Source organism: Coregonus clupeaformis, chromosome 34 (genome assembly GCF_020615455.1).
Source record: "Coregonus clupeaformis isolate EN_2021a chromosome 34, ASM2061545v1, whole genome shotgun sequence".
Classification (NCBI taxonomy): domain Eukaryota; kingdom Metazoa; phylum Chordata; class Actinopteri; order Salmoniformes; family Salmonidae; genus Coregonus; species Coregonus clupeaformis.
In genome coordinates, this window is record NC_059225.1 from 11,888,100 (window position 1) to 11,904,130 (window position 16,031).

The 16,031-nt window shown below is 43.7% G+C and overlaps 1 protein-coding gene across 1 annotated transcript in view; it reads right to left on the bottom strand.

Moving 5' to 3' along the window:
- The window catches only part of acaa1 (acetyl-CoA acyltransferase 1), a 55,052-nt gene that overhangs the window by 6,796 nt on the left and 32,225 nt on the right, over nt 1-16,031 (bottom strand). Inside the window, exon 8 of the mRNA XM_041861425.2 lies at nt 24-214. Coding sequence (XP_041717359.1) covers nt 24-214 — 191 coding nt within the window. The remainder of the gene's footprint in view (nt 1-23; nt 215-16,031) is intronic.

Here is a 16,031-nt window from a genome sequence, read left to right on the forward strand (position 1 = left end):
GTGTGTGTGTTCGATCTCCCCACCTGCGGTGGTGCTGCCGTTAGGTTTGAAAGCCCCTCGGAGTTTGGTCAGCCCCGCCAGGGTAGTACCGGGCCGGATCCCATCGTCCTTGGTTACGGTAACCGTACGTTCAGAGCCGTCCTCATCGACAACCTTTGTGGTTACTGGGCAGATCTCCTGGTCAAATATCCCCAGCTTCTGAGCCTGGCTGGCCCTGGGAGGAGGCTGAGAGTTAGAGATTGTCTGGAATAACATGGCACTGAATACATCCCTGTGTCCCAAATGACACCCGATTCCCTTTATAGTGCACTACTAACCCATATAACCCACTATAGGGCTCTGTCTAAAGGAGTGCACTACTAACCCATATAACCCACTATAGGGCTCTGTCTAAAGGAGTGTACTACTAACCCATATAATCCACTATAGGGCTCTGTCTAAAGGAGTGCACTACTAACCCATATAACCCACTATAGGGCTCTGTCTAAAGGAGTGTACTACTAACCCATATAACCCACTATAGGGCTCTGTCTAAAGGGAGTGTACTATATAGGGTGCCATTTGGGATCACTACTAACCCATATAACCCACTATAGGGCTCTGTCTAAAGGAGTGCACTATATAGGGTGCCATTTGGGATCACTACTAACCCATATAACCCACTATAGGGCTCTGTCTAAAGGAGTGCACTACTAACCCATATAACCCACTATAGGGCTCTGTCTAAAGGAGTGTACTATATAGGGTGCCATTTGGGATCACTACTAACCCATATAACCCACTATAGGGCTCTGTCTAAAGGAGTGCACTACTAACCCATATAACCCACTATAGGGCTCTGTCTAAAGGAGTGCACTACTAACCCATATAACCCACTATAGGGCTCTGTCTAAAGGAGTGTACTACTAACCCATATAACCCACTATAGGGCTCTGTCTAAAGGAGTGCACTACTAACCCATATAACCCACTATAGGGCTCTGGTCTAAAGGAGTGTACTATATAGGGTGCCATTTGGGATCACTACTAACCCATATAACCCACTATAGGGCTCTGTCTAAAGGAGTGTACTATATAGGGTGCCATTTGGGATCACTACTAACCCATATAACCCACTATAGGGCTCTGTCTAAAGGAGTGTACTATATAGGGTGCCATTTGGGATCACTACTAACCCATATAACCCACTATAGGGCTCTGGTCTAAAGGAGTGTACTACTAACCCATATAACCCACTATAGGGCTCTGTCTAAAGGAGTGTACTACTAACCCATATAACCCACTATAGGGCTCTGGTCTAAAGGAGTGCACTACTAACCCATATAACCCACTATAGGGCTCTGTCTAAAGGAGTGCACTACTAACCCATATAACCCACTATAGGGCTCTGTCTAAAGGAGTGCACTACTAACCCATATAACCCACTATAGGGCTCTGTCTAAAGGAGTGTACTATATAGGGTGCCATTTGGGATCACTACTAACCCATATAACCCACTATAGGGCTCTGTCTAAAGGAGTGTACTACTAACCCATATAACCCACTATAGGGCTCTGTCTAAAGGAGTGTACTATATAGGGTGCCATTTGGGATCACTACTAACCCATATAACCCACTATAGGGCTCTGGTCTAAAGGAGTGCACTATATAGGGTGCCATTTGGGATCACTACTAACCCATATAATCCACTATAGGGCTCTGTCTAAAGGAGTGTACTACTAACCCATATAACCCACTATAGGGCTCTGTCTAAAGGAGTGTACTACTAACCCATATAACCCACTATAGGGCTCTGTCTAAAGGAGTGTACTACTAACCCATATAACCCACTATAGGGCTCTGTCTAAAGGAGTGTACTATATAGGGTGCCATTTGGGATCACTACTAACCCATATAACCCACTATAGGGCTCTGTCTAAAGGAGTGTACTATATAGGGTGCCATTTGGGATCACTACTAACCCATATAACCCACTATAGGGCTCTGTCTAAAGGAGTGTACTATATAGGGTGCCATTTGGGATCACTACTAACCCATATAACCCACTATAGGGCTCTGTCTAAAGGAGTGCACTACTAACCCATATAACCCACTATAGGGCTCTGGTCTAAAGGAGTGTACTATATAGGGTGCCATTTGGGATCACTACTAACCCATATAACCCACTATAGGGCTCTGTCTAAAGGAGTGTACTATATAGGGTGCCATTTGGGATCACTACTAACCCATATAACCCACTATAGGGCTCTGTCTAAAGGAGTGTACTATATAGGGTGCCATTTGGGATCACTACTAACCCATATAACCCACTATAGGGCTCTGTCTAAAGGAGTGTACTATATAGGGTGCCATTTGGGATCACTACTAACCCATATAACCCACTATAGGGCTCTGTCTAAAGGAGTGTACTACTAACCCATATAACCCACTATAGGGCTCTGTCTAAAGGAGTGTACTACTAACCCATATAACCCACTATAGGGCTCTGTCTAAAGGAGTGCACTACTAACCCATATAACCCACTATAGGGCTCTGTCTAAAGGAGTTCACTATATAGGGTGCCATTTGGGATCACTACTAACCCATATAACCCACTATAGGGCTCTGTCTAAAGGAGTGTACTATATAGGGTGCCTTTTGGGATCACTACTAACCCATATAACCCACTATAGGGCTCTGTCTAAAGGAGTGCACTACTAACCCATATAACCCACTATAGGGCTCTGTCTAAAGGAGTGTACTATATAGGGTGCCATTTGGGATCACTACTGACCCATATAACCCACTATAGGGCTCTGTCTAAAGGAGTGCACTATATAGGGTGCCATTTGGGATCACTACTAACCCATATAACCCACTATAGGGCTCTGTCTAAAGGAGTGTACTACTAACCCATATAACCCACTATAGGGCTCTGTCTAAAGGAGTGTACTATATAGGGTGCCATTTGGGATCACTACTAACCCATATAACCCACTATAGGGCTCTGTCTAAAGGAGTGTACTATATAGGGTGCCATTTGGGATCACTACTAACCCATATAACCCACTATAGGGCTCTGTCTAAAGGAGTGTACTACTAACCCATATAACCCACTATAGGGCTCTGGTCTAAAGGAGTGTACTACTAACCCATATAACCCACTATAGGGCTCTGGTCTAAAGGAGTGTACTACTAACCCATATAACCCACTATAGGGCTCTGTCTAAAGGAGTGCACTACTAACCCATATAACCCACTATAGGGCTCTGTCTAAAGGAGTGTACTACTAACCCATATAACCCACTATAGGGCTCTGTCTAAAGGAGTGCACTACTAACCCATATAACCCACTATAGGGCTCTGTCTAAAGGAGTGTACTATATAGGGTGCCATTTGGGATCACTACTAACCCATATAACCCACTATAGGGCTCTGTCTAAAGGAGTGCACTACTAACCCATATAACCCACTATAGGGCTCTGTCTAAAGGAGTGTACTATATAGGGTGCCATTTGGGATCACTACTAACCCATATAACCCACTATAGGGCTCTGTCTAAAGGAGTGCACTATATAGGGTGCCATTTGGGATCACTACTAACCCATATAACCCACTATAGGGCTCTGTCTAAAGGAGTGTACTATATAGGGTGCCATTTGGGATCACTACTAACCCATATAACCCACTATAGGGCTCTGTCTAAAGGAGTGTACTACTAACCCATATAACCCACTATAGGGCTCTGGTCTAAAGGAGTGTACTACTAACCCATATAACCCACTATAGGGCTCTGGTCTAAAGGAGTGTACTACTAACCCATATAACCCACTATAGGGCTCTGTCTAAAGGAGTGCACTACTAACCCATATAACCCACTATAGGGCTCTGTCTAAAGGAGTGCACTACTAACCCATATAACCCACTATAGGGCTCTGTCTAAAGGAGTGTACTATATAGGGTGCCATTTGGGATCACTACTAACCCATATAACCCACTATAGGGCTCTGTCTAAAGGAGTGCACTATATAGGGTGCCATTTGGGATCACTACTAACCCATATAACCCACTATAGGGCTCTGTCTAAAGGAGTGTACTATATAGGGTGCCATTTGGGATCACTACTAACCCATATAACCCACTATAGGGCTCTGTCTAAAGGAGTGTACTACTAACCCATATAACCCACTATAGGGCTCTGTCTAAAGGAGTGTACTACTAACCCATATAACCCACTATAGGGCTCTGGTCTAAAGGAGTGTACTACTAACCCATATAACCCACTATAGGGCTCTGGTCTAAAGGAGTGTACTACTAACCCATATAACCCACTATAGGGCTCTGTCTAAAGGAGTGCACTACTAACCCATATAACCCACTATAGGGCTCTGTCTAAAGGAGTGCACTATATAGGGTGCCATTTGGGATCACTACTAACCCATATAACCCACTATAGGGCTCTGTCTAAAGGAGTGTACTACTAACCCATATAACCCACTATAGGGCTCTGTCTAAAGGAGTGTACTATATAGGGTGCCATTTGGGATCACTACTAACCCATATAACCCACTATAGGGCTCTGTCTAAAGGAGTGTACTATATAGGGTGCCATTTGGGATCACTACTAACCCATATAACCCACTATAGGGCTCTGTCTAAAGGAGTGTACTACTAACCCATATAACCCACTATAGGGCTCTGGTCTAAAGGAGTGTACTACTAACCCATATAACCCACTATAGGGCTCTGGTCTAAAGGAGTGTACTATATAGGGTGCCATTTGGGATCACTACTAACCCATATAACCCACTATAGGGCTCTGGTCTAAAGGAGTGTACTACTAACCCATATAACCCACTATAGGGCTCTGGTCTAAAGGAGTGTACTACTAACCCATATAACCCACTATAGGGCTCTGTCTAAAGGAGTGCACTACTAACCCATATAACCCATTATAGGGCTCTGTCTAAAGGAGTGTACTATATAGGGTGCCATTTGGGATCACTACTAACCCATATAACCCACTATAGGGCTCTGGTCTAAAGGAGTGTACTACTAACCCATATAACCCACTATAGGGCTCTGTCTAAAGGAGTGCACTACTAACCCATATAACCCACTATAGGGCTCTGTCTAAAGGAGTGTACTACTAACCCATATAACCCACTATAGGGCTCTGTCTAAAGGAGTGTACTACTAACCCATATAACCCACTATAGGGCTCTGTCTAAAGGAGTGCACTACTAACCCATATAACCCACTATAGGGCTCTGGTCTAAAGGAGTGTACTACTAACCCATATAACCCACTATAGGGCTCTGTCTAAAGGAGTGCACTACTAACCCATATAACCCACTATAGGGCTCTGTCTAAAGGAGTGTACTATATAGGGTGCCATTTGGGATCACTACTAACCCATATAACCCACTATAGGGCTCTGTCTAAAGGAGTGTACTACTAACCCATATAACCCACTATAGGGCTCTGTCTAAAGGAGTGTACTATATAGGGTGCCATTTGGGATCACTACTAACCCATATAACCCACTATAGGGCTCTGTCTAAAGGAGTGTACTACTAACCCATATAACCCACTATAGGGCTCTGTCTAAAGGAGTGTACTATATAGGGTGCCATTTGGGATCACTACTAACCCATATAACCCACTATAGGGCTCTGTCTAAAGGAGTGTACTATATAGGGTGCCATTTGGGATCACTACTAACCCATATAACCCACTATAGGGCTCTGTCTAAAGGAGTGTACTATATAGGGTGCCATTTGGGATCACTACTAACCCATATAACCCACTATAGGGCTCTGTCTAAAGGAGTGTACTACTAACCCATATAACCCACTATAGGGCTCTGGTCTAAAGGAGTGTACTACTAACCCATATAACCCACTATAGGGCTCTGTCTAAAGGAGTGCACTACTAACCCATATAACCCACTATAGGGCTCTGTCTAAAGGAGTGTACTATATAGGGTGCCATTTGGGATCACTACTAACCCATATAACCCACTATAGGGCTCTGTCTAAAGGAGTGCACTACTAACCCATATAACCCACTATAGGGCTCTGTCTAAAGGAGTGTACTATATAGGGTGCCATTTGGGATCACTACTAACCCATATAACCCACTATAGGGCTCTGTCTAAAGGAGTGCACTATATAGGGTGCCATTTGGGATCACTACTAACCCATATAACCCACTATAGGGCTCTGTCTAAAGGAGTGTACTATATAGGGTGCCATTTGGGATCACTACTAACCCATATAACCCACTATAGGGCTCTGTCTAAAGGAGTGTACTACTAACCCATATAACCCACTATAGGGCTCTGGTCTAAAGGAGTGTACTACTAACCCATATAACCCACTATAGGGCTCTGGTCTAAAGGAGTGTACTACTAACCCATATAACCCACTATAGGGCTCTGTCTAAAGGAGTGCACTACTAACCCATATAACCCACTATAGGGCTCTGTCTAAAGGAGTGCACTACTAACCCATATAACCCACTATAGGGCTCTGTCTAAAGGGAGTGTACTATATAGGGTGCCATTTGGGATCACTACTAACCCATATAACCCACTATAGGGCTCTGTCTAAAGGAGTGTACTACTAACCCATATAACCCACTATAGGGCTCTGTCTAAAGGAGTGTACTATATAGGGTGCCATTTGGGATCACTACTAACCCATATAACCTACTATAGGGCTCTGTCTAAAGGAGTGCACTACTAACCCATATAACCCACTATAGGGCTCTGTCTAAAGGAGTGTACTACTAACCCATATAACCCACTATAGGGCTCTGTCTAAAGGAGTGTACTACTAACCCATATAACCCACTATAGGGCTCTGTCTAAAGGAGTGTACTATATAGGGTGCCATTTGGGATCACTACTAACCCATATAACCCACTATAGGGCTCTGTCTAAAGGAGTGTACTATATAGGGTGCCATTTGGGATCACTACTAACCCATATAACCCACTATAGGGCTCTGTCTAAAGGAGTGTACTATATAGGGTGCCATTTGGGATCACTACTAACCCATATAACCCACTATAGGGCTCTGGTCTAAAGGAGTGCACTACTAACCCATATAACCCACTATAGGGCTCTGTCTAAAGGAGTGCACTACTAACCCATATAACCCACTATAGGGCTCTGGTCTAAAGGAGTGCACTACTAACCCATATAACCCACTATAGGGCTCTGTCTAAAGGAGTGTACTATATAGGGTGCCATTTGGGATCACTACTAACCCATATAACCCACTATAGGGCTCTGTCTAAAGGAGTGTACTATATAGGGTGCCATTTGGGATCACTACTAACCCATATAACCCACTATAGGGCTCTGTCTAAAGGAGTGTACTACTAACCCATATAACCCACTATAGGGCTCTGTCTAAAGGAGTGTACTATATAGGGTGCCATTTGGGATCACTACTAACCCATATAACCCACTATAGGGCTCTGTCTAAAGGAGTGTACTATATAGGGTGCCATTTGGGATCACTACTAACCCATATAACCCACTATAGGGCTCTGTCTAAAGGAGTGTACTACTAACCCATATAACCCACTATAGGGCTCTGTCTAAAGGAGTGTACTATATAGGGTGCCATTTGGGATCACTACTAACCCATATAACCCACTATAGGGCTCTGTCTAAAGGAGTGTACTATATAGGGTGCCATTTGGGATCACTACTAACCCATATAACCCACTATAGGGCTCTGTCTAAAGGAGTGCACTATATAGGGTGCCATTTGGGATCACTACTAACCCATATAACCCACTATAGGGCTCTGTCTAAAGGAGTGTACTATATAGGGTGCCATTTGGGATCACTACTAACCCATATAACCCACTATAGGGCTCTGTCTAAAGGAGTGTACTACTAACCCATATAACCCACTATAGGGCTCTGTCTAAAGGAGTGTACTATATAGGGTGCCATTTGGGATCACTACTAACCCATATAACCCACTATAGGGCTCTGTCTAAAGGAGTGTACTACTAACCCATATAACCCACTATAGGGCTCTGTCTAAAGGAGTGCACTACTAACCCATATAACCCACTATAGGGCTCTGGTCTAAAGGAGTGCACTACTAACCCATATAACCCACTATAGGGCTCTGTCTAAAGGAGTGCACTACTAACCCATATAACCCACTATAGGGCTCTGTCTAAAGGAGTGCACTATATAGGGTGCCATTTGGGATCACTACTAACCCATATAACCCACTATAGGGCTCTGTCTAAAGGAGTGTACTACTAACCCATATAACCCACTATAGGGCTCTGTCTAAAGGAGTGTACTATATAGGGTGCCATTTGGGATCACTACTAACCCATATAACCCACTATAGGGCTCTGTCTAAAGGAGTGTACTATATAGGGTGCCATTTGGGATCACTACTAACCCATATAACCCACTATAGGGCTCTGTCTAAAGGAGTGTACTACTAACCCATATAACCCACTATAGGGCTCTGGTCTAAAGGAGTGTACTACTAACCCATATAACCCACTATAGGGCTCTGGTCTAAAGGAGTGTACTACTAACCCATATAACCCACTATAGGGCTCTGTCTAAAGGAGTGCACTACTAACCCATATAACCCACTATAGGGCTCTGTCTAAAGGAGTGTACTACTAACCCATATAACCCACTATAGGGCTCTGTCTAAAGGAGTGCACTACTAACCCATATAACCCATTATAGGGCTCTGTCTAAAGGAGTGTACTATATAGGGTGCCATTTGGGATCACTACTAACCCATATAACCCACTATAGGGCTCTGGTCTAAAGGAGTGTACTACTAACCCATATAACCCACTATAGGGCTCTGTCTAAAGGAGTGCACTACTAACCCATATAACCCACTATAGGGCTCTGTCTAAAGGAGTGTACTACTAACCCATATAACCCACTATAGGGCTCTGTCTAAAGGAGTGTACTACTAACCCATATAACCCACTATAGGGCTCTGTCTAAAGGAGTGCACTACTAACCCATATAACCCACTATAGGGCTCTGGTCTAAAGGAGTGTACTACTAACCCATATAACCCACTATAGGGCTCTGTCTAAAGGAGTGCACTACTAACCCATATAACCCACTATAGGGCTCTGTCTAAAGGAGTGTACTATATAGGGTGCCATTTGGGATCACTACTAACCCATATAACCCACTATAGGGCTCTGTCTAAAGGAGTGTACTACTAACCCATATAACCCACTATAGGGCTCTGTCTAAAGGAGTGTACTATATAGGGTGCCATTTGGGATCACTACTAACCCATATAACCCACTATAGGGCTCTGTCTAAAGGAGTGTACTACTAACCCATATAACCCACTATAGGGCTCTGTCTAAAGGAGTGTACTATATAGGGTGCCATTTGGGATCACTACTAACCCATATAACCCACTATAGGGCTCTGTCTAAAGGAGTGTACTATATAGGGTGCCATTTGGGATCACTACTAACCCATATAACCCACTATAGGGCTCTGTCTAAAGGAGTGTACTATATAGGGTGCCATTTGGGATCACTACTAACCCATATAACCCACTATAGGGCTCTGTCTAAAGGAGTGTACTACTAACCCATATAACCCACTATAGGGCTCTGTCTAAAGGAGTGCACTACTAACCCATATAACCCACTATAGGGCTCTGTCTAAAGGAGTGTACTATATAGGGTGCCATTTGGGATCACTACTAACCCATATAACCCACTATAGGGCTCTGTCTAAAGGAGTGCACTACTAACCCATATAACCCACTATAGGGCTCTGTCTAAAGGAGTGTACTATATAGGGTGCCATTTGGGATCACTACTAACCCATATAACCCACTATAGGGCTCTGTCTAAAGGAGTGCACTATATAGGGTGCAATTTGGGATCACTACTAACCCATATAACCCACTATAGGGCTCTGTCTAAAGGAGTGTACTATATAGGGTGCCATTTGGGATCACTACTAACCCATATAACCCACTATAGGGCTCTGTCTAAAGGAGTGTACTACTAACCCATATAACCCACTATAGGGCTCTGGTCTAAAGGAGTGTACTACTAACCCATATAACCCACTATAGGGCTCTGGTCTAAAGGAGTGTACTACTAACCCATATAACCCACTATAGGGCTCTGTCTAAAGGAGTGCACTACTAACCCATATAACCCACTATAGGGCTCTGTCTAAAGGAGTGCACTACTAACCCATATAACCCACTATAGGGCTCTGTCTAAAGGAGTGTACTATATAGGGTGCCATTTGGGATCACTACTAACCCATATAACCCACTATAGGGCTCTGTCTAAAGGAGTGTACTACTAACCCATATAACCCACTATAGGGCTCTGTCTAAAGGAGTGTACTATATAGGGTGCCATTTGGGATCACTACTAACCCATATAACCTACTATAGGGCTCTGTCTAAAGGAGTGCACTACTAACCCATATAACCCACTATAGGGCTCTGTCTAAAGGAGTGTACTACTAACCCATATAACCCACTATAGGGCTCTGTCTAAAGGAGTGTACTACTAACCCATATAACCCACTATAGGGCTCTGTCTAAAGGAGTGCACTACTAACCCATATAACCCACTATAGGGCTCTGTCTAAAGGAGTGTACTATATAGGGTGCCATTTGGGATCACTACTAACCCATATAACCCACTATAGGGCTCTGTCTAAAGGAGTGTACTACTAACCCATATAACCCACTATAGGGCTCTGTCTAAAGGAGTGTACTATATAGGGTGCCATTTGGGATCACTACTAACCCATATAACCTACTATAGGGCTCTGTCTAAAGGAGTGCACTACTAACCCATATAACCCACTATAGGGCTCTGTCTAAAGGAGTGTACTACTAACCCATATAACCCACTATAGGGCTCTGTCTAAAGGAGTGTACTACTAACCCATATAACCCACTATAGGGCTCTGTCTAAAGGAGTGTACTATATAGGGTGCCATTTGGGATCACTACTAACCCATATAACCCACTATAGGGCTCTGTCTAAAGGAGTGTACTATATAGGGTGCCATTTGGGATCACTACTAACCCATATAACCCACTATAGGGCTCTGTCTAAAGGAGTGTACTACTAACCCATATAACCCACTATAGGGCTCTGTCTAAAGGAGTGTACTATATAGGGTGCCATTTGGGATCACTACTAACCCATATAACCCACTATAGGGCTCTGTCTAAAGGAGTGTACTATATAGGGTGCCATTTGGGATCACTACTAACCCATATAACCCACTATAGGGCTCTGGTCTAAAGGAGTGCACTACTAACCCATATAACCCACTATAGGGCTCTGTCTAAAGGAGTGCACTACTAACCCATATAACCCACTATAGGGCTCTGGTCTAAAGGAGTGCACTACTAACCCATATAACCCACTATAGGGCTCTGTCTAAAGGAGTGTACTATATAGGGTGCCATTTGGGATCACTACTAACCCATATAACCCACTATAGGGCTCTGTCTAAAGGAGTGTACTATATAGGGTGCCATTTGGGATCACTACTAACCCATATAACCCACTATAGGGCTCTGTCTAAAGGAGGTACTACTAACCCATATAACCACTATAGGTATAACCCACTATAGGGCTCTGTCTAAAGGAGTGTACTATATAGGGTGCCATTTGGGATCACTACTAACCCATATAACCCACTATAGGGCTCTGTCTAAAGGAGTGTACTATATAGGGTGCCATTTTGGGATCACTACTAACCCATAATAACCCACTATAGGGCTCTGTCCAAAGGAGTGTACTACTAACCCATATAACCCACTATAGGGCTCTGTCTAAAGGAGTGTACTATATATAGGGTGCCATTTGGGATCACTACTAACCCATATAACCCACTATAGGGCTCTGTCTAAAGGAGTGTACTACTAACCCATATAGGACCCACTATAGGGCTCTGTCTAACCCATATAACCCACTATAGGGCTCTGTCTAGGGAGTGCACTACTAACCCATATAACCCACTATAGGGCTCTGTCTAAAGGAGTGTACATATAGGGTGCCATTTGGGATCACTACTAACCCATATAACCCACTATAGGGCTCTGTCTAAAGGAGACACTATAGGGCTCTGTCTAAAGGAGTGCACATATAGGGTGCCATTTGGGATCACTACTAACCCATATAACCCACTATAGGGCTCTGTCTAAAGGAGTGTACTATATAGGGTGCCATTTGGGATCACTACTAACCCATATAACCCACTATAGGGCTCTGTCTAAAGGAGTGTACTACTAACCCATATAACCCACTATAGGGCTCTGTCTAAAGGAGTGTACTATATAGGGTGCCATTTGGGATCACTACTAACCCATATAACCCACTATAGGGCTCTGTCTAAAGGAGTGTACTACTAACCCATATAACCCACTATAGGGCTCTGTCTAAAGGAGTGCACTACTAACCCATATAACCCACTATAGGGCTCTGGTCTAAAGGAGTGCACTACTAACCCATATAACCCACTATAGGGCTCTGTCTAAAGGAGTGCACTACTAACCCATATAACCCACTATAGGGCTCTGTCTAAAGGAGTGCACTATATAGGGTGCCATTTGGGATCACTACTAACCCATATAACCCACTATAGGGCTCTGTCTAAAGGAGTGTACTACTAACCCATATAACCCACTATAGGGCTCTGTCTAAAGGAGTGTACTATATAGGGTGCCATTTGGGATCACTACTAACCCATATAACCCACTATAGGGCTCTGTCTAAAGGAGTGTACTATATAGGGTGCCATTTGGGATCACTACTAACCCATATAACCCACTATAGGGCTCTGTCTAAAGGAGTGTACTACTAACCCATATAACCCACTATAGGGCTCTGGTCTAAAGGAGTGTACTACTAACCCATATAACCCACTATAGGGCTCTGGTCTAAAGGAGTGTACTACTAACCCATATAACCCACTATAGGGGCTCTGTCTAAAGGAGTGCACTACTAACCCATATAACCCACTATAGGGCTCTGTCTAAAGGAGTGTACTACTAACCCATATAACCCACTATAGGGCTCTGTCTAAAGGAGTGCACTACTAACCCATATAACCCATTATAGGGCTCTGTCTAAAGGAGTGTACTATATAGGGTGCCATTTGGGATCACTACTAACCCATATAACCCACTATAGGGCTCTGGTCTAAAGGAGTGTACTACTAACCCATATAACCCACTATAGGGCTCTGTCTAAAGGAGTGCACTACTAACCCATATAACCCACTATAGGGCTCTGTCTAAAGGAGTGTACTACTAACCCATATAACCCACTATAGGGCTCTGTCTAAAGGAGTGTACTACTAACCCATATAACCCACTATAGGGCTCTGTCTAAAGGAGTGCACTACTAACCCATATAACCCACTATAGGGCTCTGGTCTAAAGGAGTGTACTACTAACCCATATAACCCACTATAGGGCTCTGTCTAAAGGAGTGCACTACTAACCCATATAACCCACTATAGGGCTCTGTCTAAAGGAGTGTACTATATAGGGTGCCATTTGGGATCACTACTAACCCATATAACCCACTATAGGGCTCTGTCTAAAGGAGTGTACTACTAACCCATATAACCCACTATAGGGCTCTGTCTAAAGGAGTGTACTATATAGGGTGCCATTTGGGATCACTACTAACCCATATAACCCACTATAGGGCTCTGTCTAAAGGAGTGTACTACTAACCCATATAACCCACTATAGGGCTCTGTCTAAAGGAGTGTACTATATAGGGTGCCATTTGGGATCACTACTAACCCATATAACCCACTATAGGGCTCTGTCTAAAGGAGTGTACTATATAGGGTGCCATTTGGGATCACTACTAACCCATATAACCCACTATAGGGCTCTGTCTAAAGGAGTGTACTATATAGGGTGCCATTTGGGATCACTACTAACCCATATAACCCACTATAGGGCTCTGTCTAAAGGAGTGTACTACTAACCCATATAACCCACTATAGGGCTCTGTCTAAAGGAGTGCACTACTAACCCATATAACCCACTATAGGGCTCTGTCTAAAGGAGTGTACTATATAGGGTGCCATTTGGGATCACTACTAACCCATATAACCCACTATAGGGCTCTGTCTAAAGGAGTGCACTACTAACCCATATAACCCACTATAGGGCTCTGTCTAAAGGAGTGTACTATATAGGGTGCCATTTGGGATCACTACTAACCCATATAACCCACTATAGGGCTCTGTCTAAAGGAGTGCACTATATAGGGTGACATTTGGGATCACTACTAACCCATATAACCCACTATAGGGCTCTGTCTAAAGGAGTGTACTATATAGGGTGCCATTTGGGATCACTACTAACCCATATAACCCACTATAGGGCTCTGTCTAAAGGAGTGTACTACTAACCCATATAACCCACTATAGGGCTCTGGTCTAAAGGAGTGTACTACTAACCCATATAACCCACTATAGGGCTCTGGTCTAAAGGAGTGTACTACTAACCCATATAACCCACTATAGGGCTCTGTCTAAAAGGAGTGCACTACTAACCCATATAACCCACTATAGGGCTCTGTCTAAAGGAGTGCACTACTAACCCATATAACCCACTATAGGGCTCTGTCTAAAGGAGTGTACTATATAGGGTGCCATTTGGGATCACTACTAACCCATATAACCCACTATAGGGCTCTGTCTAAAGGAGTGTACTACTAACCCATATAACCCACTATAGGGCTCTGTCTAAAGGAGTGTACTATATAGGGTGCCATTTGGGATCACTACTAACCCATATAACCTACTATAGGGCTCTGTCTAAAGGAGTGCACTACTAACCCATATAACCCACTATAGGGCTCTGTCTAAAGGAGTGTACTACTAACCCATATAACCCACTATAGGGCTCTGTCTAAAGGAGTGTACTACTAACCCATATAACCCACTATAGGGCTCTGTCTAAAGGAGTGTACTATATAGGGTGCCATTTGGGATCACTACTAACCCATATAACCCACTATAGGGCTCTGTCTAAAGGAGTGTACTATATAGGGTGCCATTTGGGATCACTACTAACCCATATAACCCACTATAGGGCTCTGTCTAAAGGAGTGTACTACTAACCCATATAACCCACTATAGGGCTCTGTCTAAAGGAGTGTACTATATAGGGTGCCATTTGGGATCACTACTAACCCATATAACCCACTATAGGGCTCTGTCTAAAGGAGTGTACTATATAGGGTGCCATTTGGGATCACTACTAACCCATATAACCCACTATAGGGCTCTGGTCTAAAGGAGTGCACTACTAACCCATATAACCCACTATAGGGCTCTGTCTAAAGGAGTGCACTACTAACCCATATAACCCACTATAGGGCTCTGGTCTAAAGGAGTGCACTACTAACCCATATAACCCACTATAGGGCTCTGTCTAAAGGAGTGTACTATATAGGGTGCCATTTGGGATCACTACTAACCCATATAACCCACTATAGGGCTCTGTCTAAAGGAGTGTACTATATAGGGTGCCATTTGGGATCACTACTAACCCATATAACCCACTATAGGGCTCTGTCTAAAGGAGTGTACTACTAACCCATATAACCCACTATAGGGCTCTGTCTAAAGTGTACATAGGGTGCCATTTAGGATCACTACTAACCATATAACCCTACATAGGGCTCTGGTCTAAAGGAGTAACACTACTAACCCATACTCTAACCCACTATAGGGCTCTGGTCTAAAGCACTACTAACCAACCCACTATAGGGCTCTGTCTAAAGGAGTGTACTATAGGGTGCCATTTGGGATCACTACTAACCCATATAACCCACTATAGGGCTCTGTCTAAAGGAGTGTACTATATAGGGTGCCATTTGGGATCACTACTAACCCATATAACCCACTATAGGGCTCTGTCTAAAGGAGTGTACTACTAACCCATATAACCCACTATAGGGCTCTGTCTAAAGGAGTGTACTATATAGGGT